General features: G+C 45.9%; 1 gene segment (V, D, J or C); it reads left to right on the top strand.

The window, feature by feature from the left end:
• The first annotated feature begins 2,364 nt into the window (after positions 1 to 2,364).
• Positions 2,365 to 4,013, top strand: LOC137204061 (immunoglobulin lambda variable 7-46-like). The segment is given in 3 exon segments: positions 2,365 to 2,411; positions 2,492 to 2,828; positions 3,702 to 4,013. Coding segments are annotated over 3 exon segments (696 nt in total).
• Positions 4,014 to 15,136: the final 11,123 nt, after the last annotated feature.

Raw genomic sequence — 15,136 nt, 5'->3', positions numbered from 1 at the left:
GAGCCTCCGCGGGAGGGTAGGGCTGGCCCTGGGGAAGCCCCTAGAGGCTGGGACCCTCAGGCTTCCTTAGTGCCAGAGCCCCTCCCCTTCCCTCTCTGCAGAGGACCCTACCCTTTCCCCCAGATTCCCACCTTTGCCCCGTGCCTACAGCTGATTAGCTGAAATATTTGTGCACCTATGTTAATAGCAGCATTATTTACAATAACTAAAGGGTGGAAGCAACCAAGTACCCATCAACGGATGGATGTATAAACAAAACGTCGTATATACAAACAATGGAATATTATTCAGCCTTAAAAAGGTAGGAAGTTCTGACACATCCTACAATGTGGATGAACCTTGAAGACATTCTTCTACGTGAAATAAGATGGTCCCCAAAAGAAAAATCTTGTATGATTCCCCTAAAAGAGGTACCTAAAGCAGTCAAATTCATAGACACACAAAGTAGAATGACGTTTTCCAGGTGCTGGGTGAGGGGACAATGGGCAGTTACTGTTTAGTGGGTATGGAGCTGCAGTTTGGAAAAAAAGAAGGTTCTGGAGATGGGTGGTAGTAATGGTTGTTCAATAATGTGAATTTACTCAATGCCACTGAACTGTGCACTTAGAAATGATTAAAATGGTAAATTTTATGTTATGAATATTTTACCACAATAAAAAATGAGGAAGGTTTCTATTGTGTGCAGTTTCCAAGAGCAGTGGAAGAATACAGGACTGGGAAGGTGTGCATAAGTATCCAGGATATCCTTCCATTTATGCTGGCCCTGTGGCACCTTAACAGGCCAAGAGACTTGGAGTTGCCTCATTACAGGTGACTCAGAATGATGCCGTCAATGTGATAAACTGATGTGAGTTGGGATCCTGCAGAGTCTGAGGGTACCTAAGAACACCCTCAATTCTGACACCAATTGCAAGTTCAGTTTTGATAATTCCCTAGCATAACTCACTCAAACTCATATTTGTATTCATAAATATGGTTTATTACATCAAAAGGGTACAGATTAAACTCCATCAAAGGAAGAGGCACTTGGGCAGGGTCCAAGAGAATTCCAAGTTCAAGCTTCCAGTTATCTTCTCCCAGGGGAGTCAGAGACAGTGCTGGCTTCTCCCAGCACCAGTGTGTGGTCCTGTGCAGGGAGGACTGCAGACCAGGAAAGCTCACCCAAGCCTGGTGTCCAGAGCTTTTTGGGGGGTTGGTCAAGTATACTTTGTTGGCTTTAGTCTCCACTGAACTGGCAGAAAAACGTATAACCCTCAGGTTTTGGTCATTTTTAAAAATTCTCTAAAGTAAATTATTAAAATAATTCTGATTTAAGCCAGCTGTTTATTCAACTTGAGATTCTAAATTAATAACTCCAATAGAGTGAGTTGTTCATGAAACAATTCGTTTAGTCATTCAAAACACTTAGATAAGAAATTAAGATCGCGTAACGCTAAAATTAAATTACAGACGCTGGGGTGGGATTTCAACAACAGCTAGAAAAAAGAAGTATTTACAAACAGGACCGAGCAAAGAAGAGACAAGCAATGAATGTGGATTGGCCTGGGAAATACAGTTGCAATGTCAAAAATATAAATCAACAGTTACTAGTACTTGTTAAAGGAGACCACATGCCCTCAGCATGGGGAGGCCACTGGGAGGCGCTGTGAGTCTTCTCAGAGGACTTGAGAAAACCCCAGTGATTCAGATTTTTTTAAAAAACATTTTTTAAAATTTATTTATTTATTTTGTTTATCTATTTTTGGCTGCGTCGGGTCCTCGTTGCTGCGCGCGGGCTTTCTCTAGTTCCGGCAGGCGGGGGCTACTCTTTGTTGTGGTGCGCGGGCTTCTCATTGCAGTGGATTCTCTTGTTGCAGAGCACAGGCTCTAAGCGTGCGGGCTTCAGTAGTTGTGGCACACGGGCTCAGTAGTTATGGCTTGCGGGCTCTAGAGCGCAGCCTCAGTAGTTGTGGCGAATAGACTTAGCTGCTCCGCGGCATGTGGGATCTTCCCGGACCAGGGCTTGAGCCCGTGTCCCCTGCATTGGCAGGAGGATTCTTAACCACTGCACCACCAGGGAAGTCCCCCAGTGGTTCAGATTTAATGGGACCCTGAACCAATTGTTCACTGGCCCGGGGAATATCTTAGAGCAGCTGTTTCCTCTCACAGGGTAAATCCACAGCACACAGCCACCCCAGGCTACCCCTGATGGTGCAGCTGCTCTCAGGGCTGAGGACCTGGGTAGTGGAGAGCTGGTAGAGGGCTCAGATTTGCATAATGCACCACTCAAACACACCCGCTTCATGCAGGAAGCTCAGTAGGGGATAAGGAACCATCAGAGTCCAGCGCCCGCTCTGGGGCAGGGATCCTTCCAATGTCTGCACCATGGCCTGGATTCCTTTCTTCCTCCTTCTCCTCACTCACTGCCCAGGTCCACACAGATGCAGAGACCAGCCTTTGGAGGGATCCCTCTGCCTTTGTTCCTCACTCCTAACATGTGTCTGTTTTTGGTTTCAGGGTCCCAGGCTGTGGCGACTCAGGAGCCCTCAGTGATCGTGTCCTCAGGAGGGACAGTCACTCTCACCTGTGGCTCCAGCACTGGAGCAGTGACCAACAGTCGCTATCCATGCCGGTTCCAGCAGAAACCTGGCCAAGCCCCCAGGACACTGATTTAGGACACAAGCAGTAACTCTCTTGGACCCCAGCCCGGTTCTCCGGTTCCTTCCTTGGGAACTGCCCTCACCCTTTCGGGGGCTCAATCCAAGGACGAGGCTGAATACTGCTGTTGGCTGGTATACAGTGGTGCTCGCCGCAGTGACAGACCCAAAGGAGGAACCAAAACAAACCCTGTAACACGGGTTCTATCCCTAATCTGGGAAGATCCCACATGCCATGGAGCAACTAAGCCTGTGTGCCACAACTACTGAGCCTGTGCTCTAGAGCCCACGCACCACAACTACTGAGCCCACGTGCTCTAGGGCCCGCGTGCCATGACTACTGATCCCGCGTGCTGCAACTACTGAAGCCTGCGTGCCTAGAGCCCGAGTTCCGCAACAAGAGAAGCCACTGCAATGAGAAGCCCACGCACTGCAACAAAGAGTAGCCCCCACTCACTGAAGCTAGAGAAAGCCCGCGCATAGCAACGAAGACCCAACACAGCCAAAAAATTTAAAAAGAAATAAATAAATAAAAACTAAAAGAAAAAGAATTGTTGGCAGATGAGAACCTAAGAGAGGTCTCTGACATCAAGAACTGATGAGTTATGAGGATTACGGAAAAATGCCAAGCAAACACACATGAAAAGACCTCTTCTCACCTGCACTCCCCTCCAGCTCCTGCCCAGGCCCATAGGCGCAGAGCAGATATGCCCCAGGCCTATGGTCACTTGTCTGACATCCCAGTAGCCATTTCCTTTTCAAGTAACTAAATGTACTGGCCTGGGGAGATTATTTGCATAATTTCTCCTGTAGGGTTTAGGGACTGGCAATCCCTGGCCGGCCAGAGAGGTGTCAGGGCTCCAGAAGACACACCTCTTGGGGTGTATATCCCATGGTCCAGACAACTTTGCTCCTCTTCACACCCGTCGCTCACTCACAGGTCAGAGGGAGACCCTCTGAGCTTTGCTAGCAGAGGACCATGGAGGTAGTTCCTGTCGCATCGTGGCCCATGACTGCTCCCTGACATTTCCGTCTCTGTCACTGCTTGAGGGACTCACTTTCCAGGCTGAGGTGATTCAGGAAACCTCACTGACCACAATCGTTGGTGAGAAGGTCACACTCATCTGTGGCTCCAGTGCTGGGGTTGTCACCACCAGTAACTATGCAGATTGGGTCCAACGGAAGCCTTACCAGGGTCGTCTGATTGGTGACCACACTCACAGAGACCCAAGTGTCCTCAAGCTGTTCTCCGGTGCCTTCCTTGGAGGCAAGTCTGCGCTTACCATCACAAGAGCCCAGCCTGAAGATGAAGTACTTCACCACTGTGCAGCCTGGTTCACGGATTACCACCACCGTGACAGCTCAACAGAAAAGTGACACTCGAACCTCCTGGCTCAGCTCAGCGCCCTGCCCCGAGCCCCTTCCTTCTTCTTAGTTCAGAGGCTGGTTCTTGGTTTGGGGCCTCAGGATGGTCAATGATCATGCCTCAAAAGAAGTGGGTCACACTTAGTGTTTGAGCTTCAAGGCTATAACTGCTGAACAGGGAGAACGGTGTCCCACTTCCTTTCTCTCTCTGGGTTGCAAGCACTATTCTCTTCCAACATTATTTCTCCCTCCTTCCTTAGCAAGGAAAGTTCAGTAAAGCTTTGACACACAGACCTGTGGCTGCCTTTCCCTATCCCGAGCTCTTGGTGGGCATGGAACAAAGCCCTAGTAAACAACATATAATCTAAACTCTGTTGCAGGACTTCTGGAAGTCTTCTTTGAAAAGACAGGATAGCTCTGCTTTGGGTATATCTGTATAAGCTCCTACTGAACAGAACCCTATGCAGATATCAACTACATATTCTGGACAAAGTATTGAAAAGCAACTATCTGAACGACATGGACAGTGAAGAAAAGCAGGAAGATTCTGGTTGGAAACTGATACTTTGAAGAAGGGTATGGTGAAACAGTTTCCCAATTTTTATGGCTTTTAGACTAGAGTCAGCAGGAATTGCCATGGTTAAGCCCCTAAAGAAAACCCACAGCCTGCCTTTCTTGAAGACATAATCCACAGAGTCCGGAGAAACCACAGCCACTGGGAAAGAAGGAGGAAATCCTAAAAACAGAAGAGCCACGGAGGGGAAACCTGAAATTTTTGTATAATTTCTGCCTAACTCTCTGACTCATATCTGAACCAGGCATGTGGTAGGCAGTTCCCAAGAAGCCTAAAGAATAACAAAGGGATTGACTGGATTTGAACTACTTACTCTCCAAGAGGCAGGGTTTCCAATGTGAACCCAGCAAAATTACTGCCTGCTTTAAAAAATCAAAATTACTAGGAGAAATATAATGGAACCCCAAATCAATATGATATAATATTCATAAAGTTCCAAATACAATCTCAAATTATTTAGCAGCAAAGAAATGTGAAAATGTGCCTATTTCCTATGAGACAAGATACTCAGGAGATAAATCTTGAGATGACCCAGAGGTTGGAATTAGCAAACAAAAATTTTCAAGAAGCTATTATAATTACATCAAATGAAATAATGTTCCTTAATTATAAGAGGACCTCCGTGCATTGTAGAATTTCCCTATAGCCCCTTCTTGTTTTTACCTAGTTACAATCTGTCCTCCAGCAGCTCTGATGCTCTGCCCCATCTCCTCCAGATACCCTGTTGGTCCTTCCGCCTCTGGCTGCAGGAGCCCCTGAGATGTGGAGCTACTCTTCTGTCTACTAGTGACTCACTTTCCAGACCTGGGGCTCTTGAGCAATGGCCATTTTGAGCATGGTGGGAGGTCCAGGATTCCTGACCCTGGGGGTCAGCAGTGAATGAGCTGTCAGGCAGTGCCCTGTTGAGCCCAGGCAGAAGCCTCTGGACCACCTGGACTCCTCTGCTGCACATGCAGAAGCTCAAAGAGCCTCAGAGGGGTGACAGGCTCAGCCCCACCTCTGGTGGTTCCTCCCACGCCATGGGGACCAAGAGATCTACCACAGCCTTCCTCGTGGAGAGGAGCGGGGTCCATCTACACATACAAAATTTGCAAGGAGCTCCCATTTTCTGATACTCATTCTTTTATGGATCCTGCCTGTCCCCAAGTGCCCTTGTACTTGGAAGGAAAAAAGCTCTGCCTTGTGCTTTTCCTCCAGGAACCTGATGTATGGGCTTGAAAATGTGTCACCCAGTGCCCTCCTTCAGAACCAAGACTCTCTTCCCTCCAACTTCCAGGAGTACTTGCTGCTGATAGCTAACAGCTACGTCTCTCTCTGGTAATTCCCTGGCATTAAATGAGCTGACCTGCATGAAATTACACCCCTCACCCAGGGGCACCCACATCAAATGATTGCTTTTTGCAGGAGCACAGAGGCCCAGTCACCTGCCACAATTTGCAATAAGTCTGAAGGACCCTCCCACCTACACAAATCCGCACGGCACCAGTTGAGGCCTCTACTGCTACTCCAGTGCAGATCGGTTTCTTCTGCTGTGCCATCCCCTTCCCTCACTCCTTTATAGGTCACTTACAATAAAACCCTGCAGGAGAACCTTCAGCTCACAGATATTTTCCTGAGGAAGCCACCATAGAAGAGGTACATTTTACATTGCCATTGATCTGGTGAATGCATACTTTTCCATTTCTATCAAGAAAAAAGATTGAAAGCAATCCATAGTCATAGGATGGACTAACAGTATAACATTGATGTTTTGTCCAGAGCTACACTAATTCTTCTACTTTAAGTATCCCAAGGGACCTGGGCCATCTGGACATTCCACAGACCATCAGGTCAATCCGTTCTATTGAAGACATGGTATAAGATATGGCAAATACAGTAAAAACCTTGGTATAATAACTGCTCTAGACAAACCCTGTACATTTTAGAGGCCCATCATTATCGATGAGCTTCCTAGGGGAGCATTAGTCTGTGACATGACAGGACATGCCCTCCAGAGTAAGACCAATTACTGCATCTCACAGTTGCCACCCTTAAAAGAGAAGTACACACTTAGTTGGTCACTTCAGCTTCTGGAAGTCTATATTCCACTGTTGGGAATACTGCTCCATCAGCTTACCGGGTTATACAGAGGCTACTAGGTTTAAGGTGGCCCAGAGCAGACAAATGCTCTGAAGCTATGAGGCACACAGCCCTGCCATTCGAGTCCTGTGACCCAGCCCCTCGACCCCAAACACACAAAGTATTTGGCAAGCCTAAAAGAAAAATCATAATGTAGCCGTCCAGTTTTCTGAAGCAGCAGAGAACTAAACACCATTCAGAAATCAATCCTGTCAACTCTACCTCAATTTTTAAGATTTTAAATTAAAAAATAATTTTAAAAAGAAATTGAAAATTCTGGTAAGAGAAAGAAAGAAAGAAGAAAGAAAGAAATCAGTTCTGAAATGCTACCAGGCCCTGGTAGAAACCAAGCATCTGACCACGGGACAGTCAGCTGCCTATGTACCCACGTTCCTGAGTGGGTCCCTGAGGAGCTGAGATAGCAGGAGAATCCAGGACCTCGGCTCCTGTACTCCACAAGCAAGTCTAATGTGTGAATTGGAGTAAAGAAGAAATAGAGGTGGTGATTCATTCAGGCCTCCTCTTCCTGAAATTCCTCCATCCAGTTCCTGCCTGGGGCATCCCAGGCACTGACCTCAAAGAGACCTAAAAACTCCAGACCTGAGGGAAGAGGGGTTGCGGAGAGGAGCGCATCCGTCAGTGATATTTTCAATATGGCCACTAGAGGGGGCTGTGATCCAGAGCCTGGGAAAGCCGACGGCTGTGAACCGGTCCTCCAGGCTCCCACTAACTCATGGTCACAGGTGAGGAGCAGATCAGCAGCTGTGAGCTGGCCGCCTTGCGGACTGTTCGCAGGAAGAAAGTGCATCTGCACGAAGGCCCCGCCCCACAGGCTGGTGGGAGTTATAACAAGAGCTGTGGAGGCTGACTCTGCTGAGGGCGCTGGAGAAGCACAGCCCGGGGCATTTACACCATGGCCTGGGCTCCTCTCCTGTTCACACTTCTGGCTCACTGCACAGGTCAGGAGGACATTGGGCTTGGAGGAGGGGGTTGTAAGGTCGGATCTTAACAAACGGCACCGCGAAACAAAGGAAAGCTTCAAGTGAGCTTTATTAGGGAGCGCTCCCGGGCGAGGTTCACTGGTCCGAGAGAAAGGGGCCAGAGAAGTCGCGCCCAGTACTGGATGAGGGGGATTTTTATTGGGGTAAAAGCAGAAGGCGGCTTGCAAGGGGAGGGGGTGGTTTGCTATACAGGGTAATTCCTTATTTGGTGAGGATACAGCAGGGCCAGGTGTTGGTTGGTCTGTTGTGGGGCGTAAGCCCATTTTCCCTTCCCATCAGCCCCATTGTTTTCTGGGCAGGAAGTTAGAGTCTCTTGTTGATTCCCAGAACAGGTGAGGTCGTTATGTCCCAATGCCTCTCCTACCTCATACTGGTCGATGTTTTCTCTTACCCCCGGGGCCTCCTTTCACCCGGGCCAACGGACCTTACAGGGGTGGGGGTTCACCTCCATGCCCCTGTCCCCTCTCCTGACTTTTGGTCTCTCACCTCTTTTCAGGGGCCACTTCCCAGGTGGTGACTCGGGAAACTTCACTGTCCACAACTCCTGGAGGGACAGTCACACTCATTTGTGGTTCAAGTTCTGGGGCCATCACCACCGATAACTATGCCAGCCGGGTCTAACAGAAGCCGTGTCAGGCCCCCTAGGGTCTAATAGGTGGTAGCAGCACCCGGGTTCCGGGGGTCCCTGCCCAATTCTCCAGCTCCCTGCTTGGAGACAAGGCCGCCCTCACCATCTCGGAGGCCCAGTCCAAGGATAAGGCTGAGTATTACTGTGTTCTGTGGTTCAGCAACCATTTCCACAGTGACAGATGCAGGTGGGGAAGGGAGACATAAACCCCCAGGCTCAGCCTCACCCTCTGCTGTGTGCAAAGCTGAACACGGGAAATGTGTCTGGTGTGTGAGAGGGACGTGAATCTTTGGCGGCCAGAGGGCAGACTGTGGGGGGCATCCACTGAGATGGCTGCAGTGATCCCCACTTCCTGGTATTCCTGCCCTGTGTGATCCCCTCCCTCAAGTGGGGGCGTACCAAGTACTGGGCAGTGAGTTTGAGGATTTCAGGCTGATCAAGGAAAAAGACAAAAAGTATGGTTACAAGATGGCAGTAACACATAGAGAGCTCTGTTTGGGCGACACAGAGAGGTGGACCTTTCAGAAACAGTAAACCGTCCAGAAACGGTGGTGCAGGGCCAAAACTAGAAGAGGGCAAAGAACTCCCAGGTAGGAAAGGAATCAGAGAGGGACTTACAGATCTAGGATGAATCATTCAGCAGCACAGCCAGGAATCTCCTGGTCAGACAGCTACAAAGGGCAGAGCAGTTTGTGATCCTTTATAGCCCAAGGACTTCTCTCAGTTATGACAAGCAAATATTAAGTGCAATGTCATGGGGTATGCAAAGCAGGCAGGCTCTAAATGGCTATACATATGCTTATTGGGTCTATATTTAAAGGAAATGGGCAGGTGAAAATTTTATTTTGGTGCAGGCAGGCTTAAGCTCATGGCTACAGGCTTCCGTGAAGAAGTAAACAACGCAGGGACCAATATACAGAGGCCGTCTTTAACCACTATGTATAACAACTGGATTCTAGCAAGTAGAACACAGAAATGATGGACGTCAGCTCTGATACTAGGTTACAGAAAGACAGGGGTCTGTCTTGGTTGCCCTCTCTTGTTTTCTCTTGGATCGCTGACCCTGGGGGAGCCTAATACAACCCCACAGAGAGGCCCACGTGGTGAGAAACCAAGGCTGCTCCAACCAAGCCTTCAGGTGTATGTAGCCCCTTACAGACAGCTCACCTGCAACTAAACACTAAGCGCTGTAGCAAGCTCTCAATCCTTTTTGGTCCCACTCCCAGTGCCCACTCCCCAGCATCCTCACTCCATCAATATCATTTATTATTTTAAGTCCAAGTTGATACGAATATGTTATTTTATTCTTCCTTTCTTCCCTCCTTTCCTTCTTCCTTTCCTCTCTCTCCTCCTTCCTTCCTTTTTACTGTTTGTCCTTGCTTCTTTATATAATAAATCTATAGGTTAATTCCTTATCCGTAATTCCCATATCTCTTGCACTTCTTCATTTATTGATCTAGTTCAACAAGTATTGATTGATTCAATACCCACTAAGAGTTAGGCCTCATTCTAGGTGCTGAGGATACAGACAAATGACCTCACAGAGAACTCACTGTAAGTGGGAGAAACAGACTAGAAAGATAAATTGTGTAGTGTGTTAGGTGATAAGTGCTGTGGATAAAAATAAAGCAGAGAGTAGGAATAAGGATTGGCATGGGGATACAATTTTAAATTATCTAGTCTGTTGGCCACATGAAGATGATATTTGTGCAAATATTTGAGGAGGTGAGGGAGCAAGCTATGCAGGGCACTGAGGACGACTGTAACTCGTTTGGTGCAAAAAATTCTCTTAATAGTTTATTACTGGGTTGGCCAAAAGGTTCGTTCGGTTTTTTCCGTACAATGGCTCTAGTAGCACTTCGTTGTCTTTAACTTCACTTGAAACAATTTTGTTAGACTGTATGTGACAGCTGTCATATCAGCGTGCATTTAAAAAAAGACATCAAAATCGGTGAATTTTTGTGTAGCCATTTTAATACTGAAGATGGAAGGGAAAAAGCAACACTTTTGGCATATTATGCTTTATTATTTCAAGAAAGGTAAAAATGCAACTGAAATGCACAAAAAGATTTGTGCGGTGTATGGAGAAGGTGCTGTGACTGATCAAATGTGTCCAAAGTGGTTTGCGAAGTTTCGTGCTGGGGTTTTCTCGCTGGACGATGCTCCACGTTCAGGTAGACCAGTTGAAGTTGATAGTGATCAAACTGAGACATTAATTGAGAACAATCAACGTTATACCACGTGGGAGATAGCTGACATACTCAAAATATCCAAATCAAGCACTGAAAATCATTTGCACCAGCCTGGTTACATGAATCACTTTGATGTTTGGGTTCCACATAAGTTAAGTGAAAAAAACCTTCTTGACCATATTTCCACATGTGATTCTCTACTGAAATGTAATGAAAACGTTCCGTTTTTAAAACAAATTGTGACGGGCAATGAAAAGTGGATACTGTACAATAATATGGAACAGAAGAGATCGTGGGGCAAGTGAAATGAACCACCATCAACCACACCAAAGGCTGGTCTTCATCCAAAGAATGTGATGTGTATATGGTGGGATTGGAAGGGAGTCCTCTATTATGAGCTCCTTCTGGAAAACCAAATGATTAATTCCAACACGTACTGCTCCCAATTAGACCAGCTGGAAGTGGCACTTGACGAAAAGAGTCCAGAATTAGTCAACAGGAAATGCATAATCTTCCAGCAGGATAACGCCAGACCGCATGTTTCTTTGATGACCAGGCAAAAAGTGTTACAGCTTGGCTGGGAAGTTCTGATTCATCCGCTGTATTCACCAGATATTGCACCGTCAGACTTCCATTTATTTCGGTCTTTACTAAATTCTCTTAATGGAAAAAATTTCAATTCCCTGGAAGACTGTAAAAGGCACCTGGAACAGTTCTTTGCTCAAAAAGATAAAAAGTTTTGGGAAGATGGAATTATGAAGTTGCCTGAAAAATGGCAGAAGATAGTGGAACAAAACAGTGAATACGTTGTTCAATAAAGTTCTTGGTGAAAATGAAAAATGTGTCTTTTATTTTTACTTAAAAGACAAAGGCACTTTTTGGCCAACCCAATACCATTATTCTTCTTTATATCTTTGATAACATTACACTTATGTAAATATTCATGTTCTGTCTCGTTGATTCTAATTCCTGTGGCTATAACGTTGAGTTGATGCCTTCTTACAGTGCGCTTCTCTATGGGTACCTGTTCACTTTGTTACCATCCCACTGGTGTATCAGCTATTCAGGCTAGAAAGCACCAAGGAGAGGGCATTAAACTCTGAGGCTTAACCTGTGTTACTCCCACTGAATTTAAATGGAGAGGTGTGATCTGCCCAGGCTTTATAAATGCGGTTGAGTCCCTGCTCTTCTGTTGCTTTCCCCCTGCTAGGTGACTACAGCCCCACCACTTTATCTCCTCCTAAGATTGATTTTATCTTTTTTGTCCTGTAAATTTAGGGCCTAGAGGGGGTTGAGGAGTGAAGAAACACTCCCGCAGTGGCCTGCTGTGCTGTTGATCCCTGCTGCCCTAATGTTAGACTGCAAAATTCAGTTTGGCGTGAGCTAGGTTTGTTTAGTTTTGTTTTTCAGTCTCTCAGTGGTGATAGCACAGGCAGCAATACAGCCAGGGCAGCAAGGGAGAGAGGAAAGAGCCAAACTCAAAAGCTCTTTTGCCAACTCTGGCCTCACAAAGAAGACTCTAGCCCTCTGTCCCAGGATGCTGCTTTCCACACATAAACAAGGTCTCTTCTGTGCTGCTTCCCCACCTGGCCCCGCTTCCCTTTTTTTTTTTTTTGCGGTACGCGGGCCTCTCACTGTTGTGGCCTCTCCCGCTGCGGAGCACAGGCTCCGGACGCGCAGGCTCAGCGGCCATGGCTCACGGGCCCAGCCGCTCCGCGGCATGTGGGATCTTCCCGGACCAGGGCACGAACCCGTGTCCCCTGTATCGGCAGGCGGACTCTCAACCACTGCGCCACCAGGGAAGCCCCCCATTCCCTTTATTTTAAACATAATTTGCACAGATCAGTTGCTTGCCTCTCTCCTCGGAGGATCTTCCACGGATGAGCTGGGGGTGTGGTTTGCTGCCCTAAGCCGGGCTCTCCCATTAGCCCCTCCAGTTCTGCAGGAGGACTTCCCTTTCCATCACCTCCTGAGGTGCTCTGCTTAATGTCAGGAAGGATCTTCCAATTGACAGCTTCATAGGTGCACAGTACTTTTCAAATAACTTTCCCCTCCCCATTAGTTCAAAGTACTGACGTCTTCCTTCTTGAAAATATCTTTTCATTAAGTCCCATGAGAGGCCTCTCCCCCATTTCTCCCTGAACTATGGGCTCCACTTTCCTTTGCCTTTCCTTCTTTCCAGGCCCCTCCAATCCTATGTCATCTAGAGTGTTTTCCTAAACTACAAGTATGCTCCTGACCCTTTCCCCTTCAGAAGTCACACATACCATCTAAAACATCAAGTCCAAACTCCTAACTGACACATTCTCAGCCCTTTCAGTCTCGGTGACCCAAATTCTCAGCCCCACCCTGCGGCCCAGTCAAGTCAAGTTACTTTTAGGTATCAGACAACACTCTTCTTTCTTGTCTCTAATCTTTTATGTAGGATGATCTCTCGTCCAGAAAGCACCGTCTGACCAACTTCCCTCCCAGCATCCCCACTATGTCTAACTCCATCCTGGTCTTTCTCAAAGGTCAAATTTCAGATATTCTGTCCCCTGGAAAGCTTTCCTTGACCTCTCCAGGCAGATTTACGCCCCCCCCCCCCGCTCACTCATGTGTTACATTAACATATTTTCTGACCTATATATATTTTTTCAAGTCTCTTTTTTCAAATAGACTGTAAATTCTAAGAGGGTAGAATGTTTTCAATTCATCTTGTGTTTGATAAGTAAAAATAATTTTATAAAGTTGAATGTATAGATGAATGAATATTTAAATCCTTTAGTTTCCAAAGGCTCTATCAAATCGGCATCTCCATACCTGGAATCACCCTGAGGTACCCCAGGAAAATCCACACAATCATAACCTCTCGTCTCAGAGATATGCAGAGGCGGGCGGTTGTGCTGCTCGACAGTGAACCCGGTCATGGAAGGCTCTGCTGCCATTCTGGTCTGATGCATCCTCCCTGGCACCTGGAAGGATGCCTCCGACACAGCTGAGGAGTTTTCATGGAGTGAGTGGCCTCAGGCATGAACATCTGCTTGACCGGCTGGTTCCGCCCTCAGGGTATACCCATCAATTGTTCCATTTCAGTGGGCAGTTCTGCCCACGAGGGTGAAGAAAGAGTCCAGGACTAGGTGTGTGAATTCTGGGCCTAGGGAAGAATATTCGTTTTGTGCCACACTCAAAACATCTTACACCAACCAAGTCTTAAGAAGGCCTTATCAGACATGACAGTAGTCAGGGCCCATGAGTAGTTCCAAGTGTTTATTTCATTCCTTTAATCTTTCTGTATTTCTGTCACTGTCAGCAATAACAGTGTCAGCAATTTCTTTCATGGTGATAAAAATTTTTTGACAAAACTTTTTGTCAAAACAGAGATGGAGAGCACATTAGGGTTGCCAGGGGACAAGGATGGGAGGGGTGGGCAAATATAAAGGGGTAGCATGAGGTGATCCCCTTGTTATGCCAGAACAGTATCTTGACAGTGGGGATGGTTACACAAATGTAGACATGGGATAAAATTGCATAGAACTATACACATGCATACACACACACACACACAAATGAATGCATGTAAAATAGAGTGAAAACTGGATAAGGTCTGTAGTCTAGTTAACAATACTGTATCAATTTTGATATTGTTCTATAGATATAAGAGGTCACCATTGTGGGAAGCTGGATGAAGGGTACACAGGACTGTATGTACTAGTTTTGCAACTTCCTGTGAGTCTGGTTGTTTTAAAATAATTTTTAAATAAGTATTTTTCAGGAAAATATAATCCAAAATTTGGAAATACAACAAAATATAATTGGATGATCCTGGAACATCACACTAGAGATTTTTTTAAATAGTCCCATCTGACCTTATCAGAATTTGTGACTTTGTTTGTCTAAGAATTGATTCCGGTCCAGATATTTTATAATGGGTGAATTTAGGTTAACATGTAGAAAACAGATTAGAAGTAAGTAGAAAAGATAGGCCCAAGGATTATAATTTTAGAATTTTTAACCAGCTTTGTACTTAATTTAGCAATCTACTTTACCTATCTTATTTCAACATAAGATAGCTGACTACATAAATCCTACTTCTTTACATCCTTATTGAATCAGCTTTGCCAGCCTGGTTTCTTGGGAACCTGGTTTAATGGGATACTTAAATTTGGCATGTGCCACTATTTATATGATAATTAGTTTTCAATAATATAGGAATTATGCTTTCATGGTACTTGGAGGTACCACTGAAATGTGCTCAACTCATGTTCATTCCAACTGGAATAGGCTCTATGTCAAGGAACAACATGATAAGCATACTTTCAGGATCCTTTATGTTTCCCTGAACATAAAAAATTCATGAAGTTTTTACTGAAACATAAAGAATAGTTTTCATTTTCAGAGCTTGTACATGTCTAAGACATATGCCCTAACATATACCTACTATTCAACAGAAATGTATTTATATATGCTCTCCCAGAAAGTGCCAGCTTCTGTTGTCACAGTTTAATGACTTATTGCTACATAAAAAGTAAAATTTATGTTACTAGAAACTTCCATCTTGAAAAACCATTAACATGTTACCAAGGAAAATCTATGAAATATTTTTATGTAAGGGACTAATTTCACCTAATATTCCTCAAGTT

The sequence above is a fragment of the Pseudorca crassidens genome, chromosome 12 (assembly GCF_039906515.1).
Source record: "Pseudorca crassidens isolate mPseCra1 chromosome 12, mPseCra1.hap1, whole genome shotgun sequence".
Lineage (NCBI taxonomy): Eukaryota > Metazoa > Chordata > Mammalia > Artiodactyla > Delphinidae > Pseudorca > Pseudorca crassidens.
This window is presented reverse-complemented; position numbering and strand designations above follow the sequence as displayed.